A 20,751-nucleotide genomic window follows, 5' to 3' on the forward strand; every position below is an offset into this window, starting at 1 on the left:
TTCATTGCTCTGTAATCTATAATTTTCTAACAACTGTTGTGACAACGAATCCTTCTCATCTTGTAATATCCGAACTTTTGTTATATTGGTTACACAAATTTATCACTGGAGTTTATCCAAAACAGAGATTGCATCTAGACCTGTGATAGGTACCGAGACCTTCTTATACCCTGTCGAGCTCTTGTAATATCTTTTTCTGGTTTTTTTTTTCCGAACCTCGTTACAACAATAACATCAAAACTTCCTTTTGGAGTTGGCATCAAACCCTCATCACTGTAATTACACCAAGATAGTGGTTGCACCGTGATTGTGGTATGGTAACATTGAAAATGTGGTAGACTAACCCCAATCCACATTCCCTAGCTGTGAGAGTATGTCTTTTTGTTATATAAAGCAAAGTTGTATCTTCACCAAAAATATCAAGACTATGCCATTACCGAAAATGTCAAAAAGATCCAAACTTGTTATATCACCAAAATGTTTACAAGCTCATTCTTTGGAATGATCCAACTTCTTTCTCCTTCATTCTAGGTGTCTTTAATATGCTCACTGTAATCTTCAAACTTCCTTTGACCATAGCCATAGCTCTATTACCATGTTGGGAAATCCAAGGAGTTGGCAATTAAAACGATTTCCCATATTATGACATTAACTTGTGATGTTTTCATTACTAGTATTAGATTTCTTAATTATATTTTCTTATCATCAATATTAATGCCAAACAACAAAAGAAGAGAACACAAGATATAAGCATGATGCCAGAGAAAAACCCCCCTCGAGAGGAAAACCCAGTCACAAATTCTTCCTTCAATAGATTCAACATGAGACGACCAATACCATTACAATTTTGACTCAAAACTACCTCCATCCTCCATCAAGTCATCCTCCTTTTTCCAGAGTTTGCATATCAAGATTTATGTCACACTGTAATATGACACCGAAACTTCATTTCTATGGTGGGACCTTCTAACTGCAAACCTTCTCACTATTGAGATATTGAATTCTTATCACAGAGGTTACACTGAGATAGAGTTTGCACTTGACACTGTGTTATGTAGCAGCACCAAGCACCTTATTGTGATAACATCATTTTCATTATCTTATTGTAACAACCCCAAGAATTTTCTTGAACCCTATCCTAGTTTCTCACTGTAATAACAACGAGATCTATCCAACTTCTTTGTTTGTACCAAGAGTATCCTATGGCATCCGAACATCATTACCAAAACTTCTCTGAAATGTGAGTTCTTCTTCTGTGATAACTGAATCTTTTTCAAATATAAAGTGTGAGATTGTTAACCAAATTGAGGAGTGGTGCACCCTCCTATTTATATATGTTTGTCCATAAATGAGTCGACATGATATTTGAGGAGAAATGTCATTGTTTTGAGCCGACATTAATTTCTTCAAGGGTAACAGACTTGATGAGGATTCTTTTGAAGCCGACAACAAGTAGACCTTGATGGAGGAGGAGTCTTTAAACAAAAATTTGACTTTGACAATTTACCTAAGGCCTTCAATGGAGGCTTGACCTAAGGCATTTGACCCAAGCATGAAACCCATGCTTTAATAAGTCAATTTCAATAATAATAAAATTCTTTTGACAAATATATTACATTTTGACTTCAAGTACAATTATGAAGACTGAACCTAGTTACATTTTCCAACATTTATCCCCTACTACAACCCACATATTTCAACTCTTTTGTTGCATTTCTTCAACCTATCGAAGTAAGATTTTGAATCCGCGAAGTTCTAGGTTAAGGATATCAGACTTGGATGATTTAAAGAAATATTCTGGGTCACTAGGATCCTCCAATTTTTGGACCCTTTTTTCAATCATGATTAATTCTTTAATCAAATCCTACTTTTCCATAGCCCAACTTCTTACCTTTTTCTTGAGTGCTCTCAATTTACAGTTAATTTTATCCATCATCCGAGTAGCAGAGTCACCAAAAGGTATCTTCCAAAATGAGTGAACAAGCTCAATGAAATCTGGCTCCTTTAGCCAGAAGTGGTTGAATTTGATGGGTGAAGCCTTATGAAGTTGTACCCCAGTCAATTTCATCAAGATAGGAAAGTGATCTGAGATTTTATTTGGGAGGATCCACGAGTGCAGGTCCTTTACATTATTTGTTGTGGATTCTTTTACATATGAACGATCTAGTCGTTTTTCTATGCCTTACAAGCCCAGTCGACCATTTCTCCATGTAGGACCCATGGGATCAAGGTTAATATCTTGGAAGCTTTTTTGCTTGGAAAGATCCTTAAAGAAATTACCCAACTGATCTAGGCAACAAAGGGAGCCCCAATTGTCTGAGGAGTCAATAGAGAAGTTGAAATCTCCACCCAATATCAAGTTATGAAGGTCTAGAAAACCACTATGATCAACTTTTTCCCAGAAATTCCTCTTGTTTATGTAGCGGTCATAAACATTGATGATAAAGAGGCATGATTTGGTATCCCCCCCGGACCACCAGAGATTATTACTCCAACCAATGTATTATATGCTTTGAATTTGTATATTTATGGGTTCCACATCATAGCCAGCCCCCTAGATAATCCATTTGCACTGATTGCACATACATGTCATTTCAAACAAATCTGAAGCATATATCCCCACTCCTTTTCCTTGCTTGTCATTGTTTATTGTAGTAGTACTATCCCTTGATTTTAGATCCCAATGATGCTTTTCAAGGATAGTCTTTTGAGGGTCAATCCTAGACCCTGAACGTTAAGGGAATTATGGTCATTAGGGAAGGTCAAATTTGGTAGGCTCTACTCTCCAGGAGGCCAACCCCATGGGTGGTAGGTACAATAATCGAGATGTCTGGAGTTTCTTAGAATGTTCCTGCAGATTTGATGCAACCAGGGAGCAATTTGAGATTTTTTTATATTTGGTCCCTTTCTTCTTTTTGGTGGTGAAATTCTTGCGAGAGACATGACTGGGGTCCAGGGAAAATATCATTATCATCAGAAAATGATTTTTTGATTGTCAGTGGCTCCATAGTGTTTTGAGTTTCCCTGGCGAGTACCTCCATCTCCACATCTTCTGAAAATGGGGAAAAGGCTAGATCAGATGGAACCCCATATTTAATAGGGAAGGTGAAATATGGATCAACAAGAGGTTGGGTTGCAAGGGGGGCGAAAGACATAGAGTCTTGTTCTGTGTGAGACTATAGAGGCTTGGGAGGAATAGGGGACTTTGTATTTTGATTTAGTATGGTCGACAATGCTTTGGTAATTTTAAGGGTGGATGATTTAATTATCGAATTAAGTCGTCAAGTTGATATGGGTGGGCAAGGTGCCAAATAGATTGTGGCCAGGCCCTGAGAGGGGGGAAATTTTGCTGAGGGGAATTGGAATGGTTAGGGGTCGAGGTGGATTGTGAGACAAAGGTTTTATTATGAGATGGAGAAAGGGAGGATAGAATACCTAGCCTGGCGTGGAGTTTAGTTAAGTGGGCCCACAAAGACTATATTTTTCAAGCTGCATAGGAGGTATATGAGCATCGAGTGGATCTGTTGTGTCTCTCAAGACAACCGCTCATAAGGTGTCTCGCCTCATGGCAACAAAGACATCTAAAAGGAACTACCCAATAGTCTACTATTTGTTTACGCAAGTAAGGTCCCCAACAAAGATCAATAATTGCTAGGAGACCCCCTGAAAGCATTCTTTCAACTAGAACTCAGGCGATGTGTTTGGCCATCCTTTGGAGTTTGACCCAAAGGATGTTTCTCTGTGGTAAGTCAATGGTTGGATCGAGGCCAAAACTGACGTTGCAGGGATAAGAATCCATGCCCTTTGACCCAAGGACTAACTGCAATGAGTTCTGCATCCTCGATTGAAAGGAAATGGAAGGCATACCAACCATTTTGAGAAGCACTGATGCAAGGTTGATATTTGAGAAGTGGAAGCCACCCGTTTCCATCCATTTTTTCATTTGAGCTGCATCTAATCTGCAGAAAACCCAACGCCCAACTAGAGCTTGTTTTTTTAGTTTTATGGATTCGTCCTAGGATCCCTCAACTTTGATTACCAAACCATGCGTCTGTTGAGCCAATTCCATTTCCTTTTCCCTACAATGCTTTTGAGCAGGGTGAGCCACATTGTCGAGAGGATCAAGCAGGAAAATCTTCTTGCGCACCAAAACAACATCCTTTGTTTCTTCTCGGGTGTATTGGTCCTCTTCATGTACAGTTACTTCGATCATCTGCTCAACCTCTAGGGAAGGAGGCGAAGTTAGAAAGTCATCCCTCGGCCCTGAGGTCATTGTCAAACTAACCAATCAAGGTTTTGCTTGTGAATTGTTGGATCAATCAAAAGTGGTAAATTTTCCCCGTTGTGACTTTGACTCTATTTAAAGTGTGGTTCATGCAAGAGTCAAGTCGAACGACAACTTTGTTGGCAAAGACATTCCATCCAATTAAGCTTTGCTCGGATTCTTAGGTGGACCTACCTGACCTGTAGAGATCCCCGTTGTCACTAGGAATTGGGTTAATACATATCATTCAAGAGTAGGGGTCCGTTGTGTAACACCTCAGTGCCAGGTGTGGACCCATTGGCCACTATAGTTGGGGCCACAGATCAAAACTAATCTGGCAATCCAGTCAAGAAACCCTGGAGGAAAGACTGACATATAGTCGTTTTCAAATCTTAATGACAAGATCCATAAGAAGATCCGATTGGGGAATATAATGTCGGCAGAGCGTTGATAGGAAGATTTTCCGGATTTAATCTATCAGGTTGTCAAACACTATGATCCAAAAACATTCTTCAGAGGAGTCTGTGGAGGAAAATGTTTGAACACATCTGTTGGGACCAATCCCAAGACACTCCACTTTTGAACTGAATCTGGGATAATTGAGGTTGGTTCATAAATGTTGAGGCAACAATGTGAGAGAAGAAAATGTTTGGCAATATCAAACAAATCCCAAGATTATTCGTTGGTTGTTATTCAATCCTTTTAGGTTTCTGCTGCATTATACCCTAAGTACAGGTAGGTAGTTGAAATTCTTCTCCAAATCTACTCACCTCCAACAATCCAATTAATGCATGATAATTTGAATTTTGAAGGCGTGTCCCAACCACTACATAGTCAACACAGACGACAGTTCCAACCAATACTTTCTTTTAAAATTTCTTCATGGTTGTTGGGCAACTCCTCCCCCCATGTGCAAAACATTTTGACATTGCATTCACTTTGATGTGTAAATAATACTATCTAGTTATCCTACGAGCTTGCATTTTGTGTGCTTTGGAGATTTCCATAATGAGATTTAATAGAATTGAGAATACAACAATGATAATCCCCACAGCCAACATATAATCTATATTAAAAAATAAATCCATATTGTAATTCCTCTGTTACTAATGTTACTAATCCTCTAAAGGAAGTTCAGTAAAGACCCAAAACCAATACTTATCATGTTTACACTACCGCTATGAATGACAGATTTGAAAGTCAGCTTAATCATCTGATGTGTAGATGAATAGTTGGAGATGGAAATCACACACATCACTCTACAGAGAACTCTTGTTTTGCCCTCACGCGGGCTACCAAGGCTACCACCCACTATACGAGGACTTCCTCCTCGCAACTCTAAATTGAGCAAATGACTGCAGTCAACAATCTCACCACTTGAAGATTTTAAACAGTCAATGCGTAAACGCCATTCCCAGCACTTTCCATGAGCACTCTTCAATCGACACTACCCTGTTGATCTTGGTGGTTACAGTGAGATGCAAAAATATTCAATTAAATACTTTAGTCTGAATTTCAATTAAATACTTTAAATTAATAATTTTAAAGTATATAAGTTTTAAATATATATTAAATTAACTACTTAATAATTTTAGTATTATATTGTAATTTGTAATTATATTATTAAGTATTATATTGTAATTTATAATTATATAAAGATTATTTCTGGTGGTTGGGAATAGCTATTATCTTTCTCATTTAAATTCACCGCTAGAAAATGATTATTATTGTAATGATTTTTTACTTATAAATATTATTGTATTAACTTCACTCTGATCATTAATTTAAAAAAAAAAAAAAAACTGATTTTTTGAGAAATAAAAAATAAAAATAAAAATTAAATAATATTAATTAATTTAATCAATTTCTTTAATATTAATTAATTTTATTTAATTCAAAATATATAAAATTAATGTTAAAAATATAAAATCTAAAAACTATTCCATAACCGCCGTCTCATGACCATACGACTATTCCGGAGTCAATATTAATAAGCTAATTACACTAGATACTCTGCTATACCGCATTTAGATAACGGTATCTGATTGCTCACGCATGACGTCATTGGCTTGACGGAGTTATTTGTGCATTAAATCATTTTTTTTAAACGATGATGGGAAGTAATTTAACCATGTAGAATTATTGTCGTAATCTTCTTCCTCTATGTTTTGGCTGTGGTTTTTTGCCAAGTGAATTTTATTGGGAATTCTACATAAATTTGTTAAAAGTCATAAGTAGTGTAATTTACATAATTATATGGTTTTTCAAAGCACAAATTTATTTATGTATTCAACTTTAAATAACAAAAAATTACAATTATATTTTTATTTAAAATTGTATTATTAAATTTCTACAACAAAATTAAAAAGTAGAAGAGAAAATATTTTATGAACAATTGGAAAATAATGTAGTCATGGTAAACTTCTCACCCATCACTCTTATATTAGAAGTAATGCTTCCATGTGTTGTTATGAGTTGTCATTGAGAGTTCCCAAGTGCCAATCTAGAAGTTGTCTCCTATGTATGAGTTGTAGTCATTATCTAGAAGCATGGAAATCATAGATTTATGTCCTATATATGTATAACTATTGCGATCAATAAAGATAACGAAGTGTGATTTGTGTGTGTGCTCTCTACTCTCAATTTTTCTAACATGGTATCAGACCCTGTTTTGTCTTGATTCCCTTATGGGAAGGCCAAGAAGATGCGAGAGTTGTGAGAATAATTGATTAGATCAATGTAGTTTAATATGTGATATTTTTGGTGTGTGATTTCTATTGTGTGCAACCATTGTCTCTGGCTCTCTTCAAATTTCTATCATGTTATCGGAGCAGGTTCATCCCCGACTCTCTCAAGAGAGGAGTTGTGATCATGGATTTTTAGAAACATGGGTATCATCGTCATTTAATGCAGGGCTATGGAGCATCATATCATTGAACATTAGATAGTCGCGGCTGGAATATGACATGTTTGAATAGCCATAGCCACATGAATTGGCCATATTTCTTAGTTTGAAATCTGAAAACGTTATTAATTTTGAACCTTATACTGTTATTTTAATATTGGTTTGTGTGTGGGAGGAGTTCTATAAATAAAAAAAGGAGGAAAAAAATTTGTGATTAGAAATTTTAATGTTAAAAGAGAGTTGTGTGTTAAAAAAAAACAGAAAAAAAAGGTGTGAGAGATTGTGTTGGTGATTGTGTTTTTTTATTGGTTATAAAAAGGGTTGGTGATTCTTAAAATGGAAGCCCCAATGACCGAAACATCAATTCTTGTGTGTTAGTAAGGTCTTGTTGTTTGATCAACTTTTGAACACATTCACTATCCAAACCTCCATCCTAGTAACTCACAGATAGCCGAAAGAGAAACATCTGACAAATGGTGGTTAGTCTATAAGATGGTTCATTACTTGACGACTCTTATCACGGAAGCCCCGATGAGCCGAGGTGTCTATATTGTTGATCTTGCAATGCTCATCAACGATGGTCAAAGGAAATAACATTTTAAATGGAGGTCAAGTGACAACTCGAAGATGTAGTGGTGAAAGGGTGGTGTTTGCAAGATTCCAGAGTGGATGTGAGTGTTGATGAAGACTAGTCAGACATAGATCATCCTTGTTGTAATATGTGTTTTCAATTTTTTCCATGTAAGAATTAAGGGAGGGTATTGGAAATAATGCTTCCATGTGTTGTCATGAGTTGTCATTAAGAGTTCCCAAGCGTCAATCTAGAATTTTTTGTTTCCTATGTATGAGTTGTAGTCATGATCTGGAAGTGTGGAAATCAGAGATTTATGTCCTATATATGTGTAACTATTGTGATCAATAAAGATAACGAAGTGTGATTTGTGTGTGGAGTCTCTTTTTTCTCTCTCAATTTTTCTAACATCCCATAATTTAAAGACATTTAGTGGCCAAACAAGGGAATTGAATCTACAAGGCTTAGGAAAGGTGGTGGAAGATGGTCAATTATGTTCCATAATGCTCAACCTGGGAGCAAAACCGACCTCTAGGACCTCTTACCTTCAAGGTGGTTGCAGACTTGATCACTATTATGGCTCATTAGACCATTGCTAATAAGGATTATGCACAATTTTGTTATGATGGAGCATCACTTCAAAATGTGCATGGACGATTGATGAACCCAGTCTCTAGGTTAGATAGGAGGGTATATTATGACCTATTGGTTTGTTGAATATCATGGATCTTAGTCCTTTCATCTTGGTTTAAGCTTCTCCTTTGTAGTGATTTGTGATTGTAGTAACCTTGTTAGATTTTTTTATTTTTTTGTTGTTCCAACCCCAATGTTATACTCGGCCTTGTCCATTCCTCCTCCTTTCCTCTTTCTTCAATTCTAGTCCATTTTGTCCCTACTAGCTTCAATCTCATCTCTCAGGGTGACTCTTCCTAGCCCTCTCCACCTTAAGACTCTTTGGTATCTCTTGTAAGTTAGTTCCTCTAAACTAGCCTTTTAATTCCATTCTTGCTAAGTGTTACTAGTTTAGTCAACACTACTCTTTGAAGTCTATATCTAGTGCTTTCTAGAGGAAAGTCTATCTCTATAAGGCTTTAACTAAACATGCCAATAGGTCAATGAAGCCAAAGAGGGAGGGCACAAAGGGAGAAAAATCCCTTATCTACTTTTTAGTGAGGCAACCAATAGTTATTCGAAGCAAGTCCCCCTTAGATCAGAGAAAAATTTTCCATTGCCAAAGGGGAAATAGGACTCCCTGCACTTCCATGCATGATTGGGAGGTCAATTTTGAGATAGATATATGGGTATGGAATATAGGCCATCCCAAGGTTGCTGACACTAAGCACTAGAACATAGTTCAACTTTATTGGTAAATTATTTAGGACAAGAATGAAGCCCATGAATAAGTCCTTCTACAATTGGACAAGGTTATGCTTCATGTTAAGCAGAGTTGTATTGGTATATTCTTTAGGACAAGAATGAAGCCCATGAAGAAGACCTTTTACAATTGGACGAGATTATGATTCATGCTAAGCAAATTAAGTAGGCTGCATTCTCACTCTCCTTAAGATCCAGTACCCTTAATTGCAAATGGTTGATATACACAAGAAAATCATGGCCTTTTAGGTTTCAAACTAATCTAAGACCAATAGATATTTTCTTTTTAGGTTTCAAACTATTCTAGGACCAATAAATATATTTTTTTGTTTTTTTTTTTTTTTATTCATTAAAGTCTATAAGCTTTACAAAGATAAATCAACATAAGAACAAATGTTTATTAGATATTGTTAAGATGTATATCTAAAACTTAGATCACACGACTTGGATTGGGAAAAAATTTAGCTAACATTACTTGTATTATCAACTAATCTTTTTACCATTAATTAAATTTTTTTTTATTATCCAACCAATTGACAACTTATAATAAATCTTTTACATTTCCATAATACAATAGAGTAAACAAAAGAATAAAAAACAAATAATAAAAAACAAATAATAAAAAATAAAAGAACAATTTCAAAGAAGAAAAAAAAACAATAAACAAAAAAAATGATTAGGCAACCAATTGACAACTTTTAATAAATAATTTAAATTTCCATAATATAATAATATAATAGAAAATAATCCATAATACAATAGTTTTTTTTATTAGCCAACCAATTAACAACTTTTAATAAATATTTTAAATTTCCATAATACAATAGAAAATAAATCTAGACTTGAAAAAAGAAATTGATATATATTTAAAAATATTAAATATAATTTAAATTTATTTTTAAAAATTTATATATTGTAAATTTATAAAAATAAGTGATTGTTAAAAATTTAAGAGTGATTTATATAAATGATAGCTTATTTTTAATTTTTTAAATCGCATATAAATTATGTTAAATATTTAAGTTTTGTTCATTTTCAATGATATTATTATAACATAGAAAATTAAACCAATATGATAAACAATTTTTACTTCAACGAACCGAAGCGTAAATTATTAATAATAAAAACTACGTAACTGGATTAATATAGTTTTTCCTTTAATTTTAAGCAAAACAAGTTTTAATTTTAATGTTGGATGAAAAAATTATTTATTTTTTGAATTTGAAATTGGATAGGAATATCATAATTAAAAATATGAATAATTATTATTTAAATTTATATTGATGTGATATATATATATATATATATATATATATATATATATATATATATATATATATAAAATTTTAAATGTTTGTTTGAAATTTTATTAAATATGATTAATAGAATAAAATTAATTTATTATTTTATTGGTTTAAATTAAATTTATATTATGCTTTATCTTTATCACTTTTTTTTTAATAGAACTTTCTATTTAATGTTTGATTACAATATTTTTTTCAGACTAAATTGTAAATCACCTCTTGGTATAATAATTAAAAAAATATTAATAAAAGAACCTCATAAAATTGATTTTGTATTTCTTATTTCTAATATCTTATATATGATGATGATCATTATCATTAATGTCCACTAAGACCAATATGGTCTACATGACCTTAAAAAGGTAAGAGATTAATAGAAATTCTTCAACATGTTATTTCTATGTTAGAAGAGAGATATGAGAGAAGCCTTTTCATACCATCATAGTTTTGTTGCCTTAACATGTCAAGAAGCTTGGTAGTGTGAGAAAGATTTAAAAAATTGAATGGATTTGAATATAACTTGAGCAATATAAGAGAGTGTTTTTCATCTTCAACCCTCTTAGTATAGCATTAGTGAAACTCTTTCTTCCCATGGCATTTTAGTAAGAAACCAAAGGCAGTTTTACTATGAAGCTCATGAGAATTAATTCTTAACACTCGTGAATATAGACAAGTAATTTTGATTTTTGAAATTGAGCCTCTTTATAATATCTTAGTTTCTTTATGGCCCCACAACTTCTCTTTAAATTTTGGAAGTAACAATATTTTTAATATATTTAATAAATTAATTAAAAAATATTAAATAGTAAAAAGACTTCCATATATATATATATATATATATATATATATATATATATATATATATATATATATATATATAATTTTTAATGCATGCATCTTCGATCAAGGTGTTGGAATTCTAGATGTTGGAGGAGGGGGAGCCCACCACCCCATCGCCTCTTATTGCATTTAAAAGGTGATGGCATGGCCAACCCACCCCATGCAACACATGCAAATAATTATCACCACATTTCAATCTCATGAAAGATTCTCTCTACTCTAGTGCTATGGGATGAGAGACCTTGCTCTCCATTTTTTTCTAGTATCCCTAGGTTATACCTTTGTGCAAGTGGGACAATTCCTTTGAGTGACATGCAATGAGGGGCTCACATTTGCTAGTAAAGACACAAGGTTGTGGCAAAATTTGTGGGTTTCCTCTCTGGTACAGGAGATGACTTTTTCCTATGGTCATGGCTCAACATGCACCGATACTCTGAGAGACTTAGATTATGGGTTCGTGGTTCCCAACTCATGTATTGGATGCTAATAAACAACAAAGGGATAAGCCTAAGACTAGCAGTGGAGGTATCACCTGGGGTGCAAACTTAGTCACCAGATTCGGCGAATTTCAACCATTAAATTCGAAATTCGGCGAATTTTAATGAGAAACGAATATATTCGTTCGAGTTCGTCAAATTTTATGGCGAAACTCAAATTTCAAGCCGAATTCAAATTTTTCTCGAACAAAATCGTTTGACATTCGATGAAATTCGCCTGACGTTCGATTAAATTTGCCTGGCATTCGATTAAATTCACCTAACGTTCGATTAAATTCGTTGCGCGTTTTAGGCTTTAGGCTGCGGGTTTTATTGCTCGCCGGTTTCATTGTTGCATTGTTTGGTTGTGCGAAGGGCGAAGGGTTTCATTTCGTTGCGCGATCCAGACTCCATACTCACTAGTTGGCAATCACAGAAAACGACTCTACACTCTACAGCTGCAGCCTGCTCCGGTTTCATAACTTCATTTCAGTGACCAGTCCACTACCAGTCTGCCCGACGCGTCTCGACTCTCAGCTGCCGACGCATATCACTGTGCAGTGTGAAGTTCACAAGGCCTCAGCGTTCACGGTTCAGCCTTCAGGTAGGAGTTCAAACTTTATGGCGAACTGTACACTGAAGTCTGATTGTGTATATATATTAATATAAATAAACCGAGACAATAAACGCATGTCCAAATGTGATGAATGTGATGAATGTCAATCATTGTTGAAAATGGGACAGGCTAGAAATCAAACTCAGAACTTGCCTCTGGCCAGTACGCTGATCTACCAGTTATCTGATACATACCACTGGTGCACTGGTTTTAATAATAACAAAGGTTTGAGATAGGAAATACCAGTGAGAAATGAAGGAAACAATGGCTGAAGATGAACACTATAAAATCAAAGTACCACCAGCAATACATATAATCCTCCACAGTAGCAATACATATATATTCAGCCTCATAAAGCAGAAATAGCAAGTGATATCATCATTTGAACCAATGAACATTCAGCCAGCTGGCTTGAGGAGAAGCGTGGCCCCTTTTAGCAAGGGTATAACATTGAATTTTCATTTCAGATTGCCCAGGCACACCCAAAAATAAAAACACAGGTACACCAGCTTGTTGTCCCACTGAGAATAGCTCAACGTTAATGAATTCGTGTTCCCTTGAGTTAGAGAACCTCTATGCAGTTGGTCCCTTACACAGATAAACTCTTACAGACTATCTACATGCTCCCTTCAGTCTTCAGATAGGAAACCCTTATGGATTTGATGTCAATCTGTGGATTGCTATTTCCAATCACAAGTTTGAAGTAGACATGCCACTGTAGGGCAAATGGAAGAAGCCTGCTATGCCGTTTTCAAAAGCCAAGAAAAGTATATAGAATTTCCTTTTATCCTTTACTGAAAGTCTGAATCTGATAAATGGATTTTGTGGAATTGGCAACTCTGAGAAGATTCATCCTTTTTCTTCCGAGCTTAAGAACAGTAATCATTGGAATTTTTCCTATTGAGAAACCCTCCTCCAAATCAATTAGGGCATGCAATCTTGAGGTTTGGATTAGCATGCAGCTAAGAAACTGTAGATGATATGGAAGTAAGGGGTCTATCTCCTAACTATTACCCTTGAAGTCTTGTTCCTTGAATAAAATAAAATAGAAGAGGCATTGCAAACAGAAGTTGGTGGAAAATTGTTACTAACTTACTGCATGATGCATCCAAATTCCATTTGCCAGACTGCCAGTAAAACTGTAAATTAAAAGAATATTTATGTATAAATGTAATAAAATTATAAAAAGCGCTGATAAGAACATTTAGCAGTATCACTATGCCATCAAAACAGTAGCCAATATAACACCTATTCAGGAATCAAGGTTTTGTGTGTACGCCAGCCTGTAACAAATGCTGGACGTGGAATTTGCCCAGAAAAAAATTCACTGCATTATATTTACATAGATCTATATATTTGTGTCATAGCTACAGCCTACAGGCCTGCGAGCCTAAATCTTGAAACACACTGATACAAAAGCATAAATATGTGTGCAAACTGCAAACTGTTTTTAATCACTTTTCCTTTTTCTAAATTCTAACTAACGAAAATGTAATTTCAAAAAAAATTGCAGACATTGCAATGCCATACATTTCAGACTTCTAAATTCCAATGGCACCCCCAAAATCAACTGTTGTAGCTTGGAATTTTGTCCAAAAAGATGGTTTTAATCTTTCATGTCAGCTGTGTGGACATAATTTCACTGGCACTTTGACTAGAGCAGTGGATCACCTTCTCAGTATTAGCAATGGAAGTGGAGGTGGTGTTGAAGCCTGCACTAAGATCACCGATGAACAAAAAGCCACAGTGGAGAAAGACCATTCCAATTCACAGATGTAAAAGCAGAAAAGGGTAAATAAGAGGCAGCGAATTGAGAGGGAGATTGCCATGTCTTCCTCCAACACCATTAATTCAATTTCAAACATTGGTGGATCAAGTTCTACAGCTCCTCAAGCAAAAACAGGTGGACCGAAAACATTAAATCAATTCTGGAAACCTGTTGAGAAACAGGAAGTTGATGATGCTGTTGCTGAGTATTTTTATGCATGTGCAATTCCCTTTAATGTGGCGAGGAGTCCATATTTTAAAAATGTAATTAAAAAGGCCATTGATTTTGGGAAGGGTTATGTTCCTCCTGGATCTGAAGCTTTAAGGACAACTTTTCTAAAGAGAGCGAAAGACAAAGTGACAGGAAAGTTGGCTGATATCAAAGAGTCCTGGAAGCTTACAGGATGCACAATTTTGAGTTATGGTTGGTTAGATTTGTGTCATCGCCCATTGATCAATGTGCTTGTTTATTGTCCTCAAGGGGTACTTTTCTTGAAGGCAGTAAATGCAATGGATCGAGTGAAGACATCAGAATTTATTTTTGGAATTTTGGATGAAGCGATTCAAGAGGTTGGGGTGGAAAATGTTGTCCATGTTGTTACAGATAATGCATCAAATTGTGTTGGTGCAGGGAAGCTGATTATGGAAAAATATAATCAGATTTATTGGACCCCTTGTGCAGCTCATTGCTTGGATTTAATGTTGCATGACTTAGCAAAATTTCCTTGGGTCAATGAAACAATCCGAAGAGCCAAAACAATTTCAAACTTCATCATCAACCATCGTCTCACTTTGAACATATACAAGAAGAATGCATCAAAAGAGTTGTTGAGGCCTTGTGATACAAGGTTTGCCACTTTTTATATTACTCTGAAAAGAGTTGTTGAGGAAAAAGCAAGCCTAAGAGCTGTTTTTTGCAACACTGAGTGGGAGAGATCTACCCTCTCAAAAGAAACTAAGGAGAAAAATGTTGAACAAATAGTGCTCAATAATGGCTTTTGGGAAAATGCAAACAAGGTTTTAAAAATTTGTGGCCCAATTGTTAATGTGCTCCTCATGGTTGATGGTGACAAACCTTGTATGGGTTTTGTTTATGAAAGCCTTGATCATTGCAAAGAGGCCATTGCAACTGCTTTTGATAATGTGGAAGTTGATTACAAGGAGATATGGGATTTAATTGATCATAGATGGAAGATGATGCATAGTCCATTACACGCAGCAGCATGCTATTTGGACCCCAGATTGTTTGGGTTACCAAGACATAGGGATGAAGAAATCATGAATGGACTTATCCAGTCTATTGAGAAGCTAAATCCAGATCCAGAGATTGCAAGTTTGATCAGAAGTCAGTTGAGAGCATACAGGTTAGAAGAAGGATTATTTGGAACAAAATCAGCAAAGTATGATAGGAGCAGAAGTGATCCAGCACTATGGCAGGAATTTTATGGTTCAGGGGCACTAGAATTGCAAAATTTTGCAATTCGTATCTTAAGCCAGGGAACAAGTGCATCAGCATGTGAAAGGAATTGGAGTTCCTTTGACCACATTCATTCCAAAAAAAAGAAATAGATTGTCATCTGGAAGATTAGAAGATCTTGTTTATGTCCGTAGTAACTTGCAGTTGGCATTGAAGAATGTGGCTAAAGAGTCATCCAATTCTTCTACTCCGTGGATCGATCCTGTTCCAAATGCAACAATGGATGACGCTGATTTGTACATTGATAGTGACATAAACACTGACAGGGAATTCACTGATGAATCTGGTGCTGAAGCATCTAGCGGATTCACATCTCATACTGCTCTTGATGACATAGAACTTTTTGATATAACAAGTGGGCAACAGGAACATCAAGAATAAAACTTGTGTTCCTGTTTTAGATTTCTGGTTTAGTTTTTGCATGAACAATTTTCTAAAACTGCCAAGCTACTTTAAAGTTTAAACTTTAAACCGTCTTTTGCATGTGAAATAGAGTTACCTTTATGCAGTTCTGTTTGGTTTTTTCTGCTTCTGATTTTGCTGCTATCAAGCTATTTCACTGCTTTATTTTTCATGTCAGCACAAAAGCTTTTTCTTGGGAAATGTCAGACGGTTTTGTATCTTATAAATTATAATGCAGAGTTTTTCATTGAACTGCCAAAAGAATATCTATTTGTATGTGTTAGTGGATGTATCATGTGTCATATTTAAACCAATATAAGTGAATTTTTTTGGCCTTTGCTGTCTTGTACTTGTTCCAGCATAAGAACAATAACTCCATCTTTAGTCAACAGGGGTTTGAAAGGACAATGAAAATGCTTTAAAACTGTTTTTGTATATTTTTTATGCCAATCTATCTTTAAAAGATTGAAGTATTTTAAGATTCAGATGTAATTTATTTTTTGAACAGTTATGAATGGTTGCTCACAGGATTTGCTGCCATATCATTTCTCATATGCATATCTATCTTTAATATACATTTTTTTTTGGAATTTCTATATGTCGAATTTTATCGACAAAGTTTTAGTTGCCGAACTTTATTCGAATTTCATGGTCGTCGAACTCGAACTCGAACCTGGTGACTTAGCGGTGCAAATGAAGACCAAGAGGACAGACATTTCAAGATCAGGAGACATCAACCCTCATCTAACTTTCACAACTACATAGGTTCAGGTATGATGGGTCGGTCAACATTGGGTAATTATCTATTTGTCCAATTCCTTGGGTTTTGACAACATCTTCACTAGTTTTGTTTCTATTTTGTGGGTTCTAGCATGTAATTCTCTGAGCTTAGCAAGGGTGAGCAATGGTTTTGTTGTTGTTGCCTCTCAGTGGTTATTGGACCTTGTCTGGAATACTTTATCTATCCCCCTTCAAAAGCCAAATTTCTTTATAAGTCATCAGAGACTTCCCTAGCAATCCATGCCACCCTAGATTTTACTTTTATTTGGTCTTCTCATCTTAAATTCCTTTAGTTTTTTGGGTGTTTTGGGGAAGAACTCTATCCTAGCCCTTAATTATTTGGTAAAATATGCCCCTAAAACAAATGCACTACCTCCATGGATCTTGGGACAAGGGTCCTCAAGGTCGACCACCAACCCAAGCCCAAGCCCAAGATGCCAATTTCATTTTCCACACGACTGCTCCATAAATTCCAGAGGAAATCCATAAACTTGAAGCCTTGACCATTAGTGATAGCCAAGACTACTTTGACTCAGAAATTCAAGCTGAGGTAGCGAATTGGGTTCCAAATCCTAGACACACCAAGGGAAGACAAATGTTAGACACACATGGAATCTGAAGAGACATGAATGATAGACCAATTAATTTCCTTTACTATAAACATAGATGTATATTTATAATACATTCTTGTGACAGTTGGATTCATCTTCCAACGTCTCTTGGACTCCTTTGACCGTTCATCTCCCACACCTTAACCCTTGGCGAGTGAGGTGTCCAACTTCATAGCTAATACTTGAGCTCCATCCCCCTTCATTAGCAAATGAAAACACTCTTGCACAATGTCTTGAAGGAGAAGCTTAAAGATCACAATGATATAATCTCTTCCTTGAATAAAATAAAGCATGTGCAACATTACAAACACTCATGTCTTGTTAGTTTGGATGCTCGATTTTCTCACCTAGAAAGCCATCTAGAATGTGATATGAAACCTCCTACCCCAGGTGGAACCAACACTCTAAATCTGCTCTAAATTACTTCATGTGACTCTTGATATTATATTTAGTCACTTGGAATTTGCCTTTTACTTTTTGTATCTCTATCTTTGTTGATTGTCATAGTTATAGTTGTTATCATTTTGCATTATCTATAAGCTTATCCATGATCACTATATCTAAGTCCTCTTCAAAAAAAATGTAATAGAACATAACATGAACAATGATATCATTTATTGTTATATAATTTTTTTTTTGAAACAATACAAAAAATATATATATGTTAATGTTAATATTTTAATATAGTTTTTAAATTTTTTTATAATTTTAATTAACAATATATTTATGAAAATAAATTTTGTATTTTTTAAAATAAATTTTATTAATCATATATATTTATGAAAATAAATTCTGTATTTTTTAAAATAAATTTTATTAATCATATATATATATATATCATTTTGATGATTATAAACATGCTTGTCATTGTGCTTGGACTTGAACTTAAGTTTGATTTTGCCACAAATATTTTGATTCTTCAAAATGCGTTTATATCTATTCTATGTGATTAATTTTTGTTAGAAGGAAAGAAAATTCTTTCTTTTATTATATCAAATTTATGTTTGATTAAGTTGCTCTTTCAATTTTTATCAAACAAATTTCATTATTTTAAAATTATTCATATCTATTCTATGTGATTAATTTTTGTTAGAAGGAAAGAAAATTCTTTCTTTTATTATATCAAATTTATGTTTGATTAAGTTGCTCTTTCAATTTTTATCAAACAAATTTCATTATTTTAAAATTATTCAATACTATTGATTAATTTAATTATAATATAAATAATAATAAAATAATTTAAAATTAAAATATTAGATTATATAATTAAATTTGTATAAATTAAAAAAATATAATATAATAGATTAAAAAATAATTTTCTATTTTATGAAATATAATTGTAATTAAATAAAGTATTCAAATAATACAAAATTTTAATTTTATTATTAATGACCAAAATATATTTAATTTCTACTTTCTATTTTAAAATATTTATTCTTAATGAAAAAATTCTATCTTTTTCTTCTAACTTTACAACTTCTACAAGTATAAGAGAGTTTATAGTCAATTTCAATTCTAGATATAGAGATATGATGTGCAAGGACTAAGATCACTTTATTATCAGAAATCAAATACAACGAGGTAAATTTTATATGAAGATTATATAGATTTTTTTAATTAAAAAATAAAAATAATATGATAAATGAAATAATTGAATTAAATAAATTAAATAATATTATATTTTTATATTTAGTTATATTTAATACACATTTTTATATTTAGTTATATTTAATAAATTAGATAAATTAAAACTAATTTATTTTAAATTTACTATCAATTAATATTTTAAGCGAAAATTTTTAAGATTAATTTTGTAGATGATTTTATTTTATTATTTTTATTTTTTTGGTTGAAAATGAAAAATAATTTGATTCCTCTCAATTTTAATTAAACTAATTATAATAAATTTATACTAATATTTCTCTTTTAAATAAATTATTTTCCACATAAATACCAATTATAAATACCATAAATCCATAAATTATTTCTATTTTAAAATATAACTATTTGTATTCTTTTATTATTTTTATTTACATAACGTGACTGTACGAGCCTCTCCCAGCAATTTGATGATATTTCTAATTGATAAGAGGCTATTTAAATTTAGTAAATTAAATGTTAGGGCTTAGCTGTCCATACCACTCGCCTACCCTCTCCTTCCAAGTTACCGTCAAAGCTCCTTCAGTGCACCTCCAAACTATTTTCCATACGCAACTTTGGCATATATTAATTTAATCATTAGAAATATTATTACAGATATGGAAAGGATTTCGGTCCATGGCAGAACAAAAATTCGAAACAAGCGGTCAGCGAGGGTTCGAATCCAGCAACCCGACGAGCACTATATCTTCGATGGACAGGGTTTTCCATGGAACTGGGACGGGGGAGTGGAGTTTCTACAGTCTCTGAATACGCTAGCCATCTGCGACCAGAAATACAACGGATGCCTGCTCGGTAATGGAATATTTCATCCGTTATGTTTTATATTTAAGCCAAGTCAATTTAATTCAGTTTGAATTTTGAGTGACATTAATTACGAAAAATACGCTTTTCCGTCGCGGGCTTTCATTATAAAATCCAAATAATTTTGAATTTTGAGTGAATTAAATTATTAAAAATATACGTTTCAGTCACAGGCTTGAGTTCTAAGTTCTAAAATACAAGGTAAATACACATAAAATTAGTACGTAAACCAAAATCTAGAATTCATGCCTAGGGTTACAGAGATGCATAGGGTTACAGTCATATTAGAGTATCGGTAAAAATTCATACCTTTTTCTCCGATATAAACTCCTTCCCTTCTCTTCTTTGTGGAGCGTCCAACGCTGCATATAGAATCGATATTATGTTTCTGAAATCCAATCTCATTGTTGAACAACAACAGTGTAAAAGTTGCACCCACTTCACAGATATCTTTGCTCGTAATTACAAATTCCAACGAAGGTTTAACACCAGATGCATAGTTGTTATCCTCTGCATTCTGCAGTCAAACCACCATTTTTTTAAGTATTGCACACCAAAAAAGATAAAACCTATTTGATAATTTGAAGCAGGTTAATTGACTGGGAAATACCTGGATGAGCTCCATAAGAAAATGAACATCCTTGCTATATAACTCAGCAGAGAGATGTCTAACCGCTTGGTGCAAATCTTCTGCGAGCGGGTTATCGGCAGAAAGCTTGGTCTTCCGAATGTGTTCAATGTGATCCCTAGGCGTCGCCATACCCGCTTGTGCAGTGATGCAAAGCAACCCACTAACAACTGGCAGCTATTGAACTGTGGGTGAATGAATAGAGTGGATAATCTCAGTGGCGGATTCGCGTTACTATGCTTCTGAAACCATATAATCTCACAGGCGAATTGG

The 20,751-nt window shown here is 34.1% G+C and overlaps 1 protein-coding gene across 1 annotated transcript; it reads right to left on the reverse strand.

Annotated features, from left to right (window-relative positions):
• Positions 1 to 20,013: 20,013 nt before the first annotated feature.
• Positions 20,014 to 20,733, reverse strand: LOC149200988 (protein NO VEIN-like). Its single transcript, XM_089401153.1, has 3 exons — positions 20,461 to 20,733; positions 20,160 to 20,367; positions 20,014 to 20,039 (listed from the first exon to the last, which is right to left on the reverse strand). Exons 1-3 carry the CDS (start codon positions 20,608 to 20,610, stop codon positions 20,014 to 20,016), a joined length of 384 nt encoding a protein of 127 aa, XP_089257279.1. The 5' UTR covers positions 20,611 to 20,733.
• Positions 20,734 to 20,751: the final 18 nt, after the last annotated feature.

The sequence above is a fragment of the Pinus tabuliformis genome, chromosome 2_1 (genome assembly GCF_031772625.1).
Source record: "Pinus tabuliformis cultivar Carrire ecotype Pingquan chromosome 2_1, CPIR1, whole genome shotgun sequence".
In the NCBI taxonomy this organism is placed as follows: Eukaryota; Viridiplantae; Streptophyta; class Pinopsida; order Pinales; family Pinaceae; genus Pinus; species Pinus tabuliformis.

Bases quoted from the DNA above. Each gene is read 5' to 3' on its own strand.
- LOC149200988 (XM_089401153.1), bottom strand. From the start codon at position 20,610: ATGGCGACGCCTAGGGATCACATTGAACACATTCGGAAGACCAAGCTT. The intron at 20,368-20,460 runs GTATTTCCCAGT...GTTTGACTGCAG, and splicing joins TTCTTATGGAGCTCATCCAG to AATGCAGAGGATAACAACTA. The intron at 20,040-20,159 runs GTATGAATTTTT...CTTGTATTTTAG, and splicing joins AGTTTATATCGGAGAAAAAG to AACTTAGAACTCAAGCCTGT.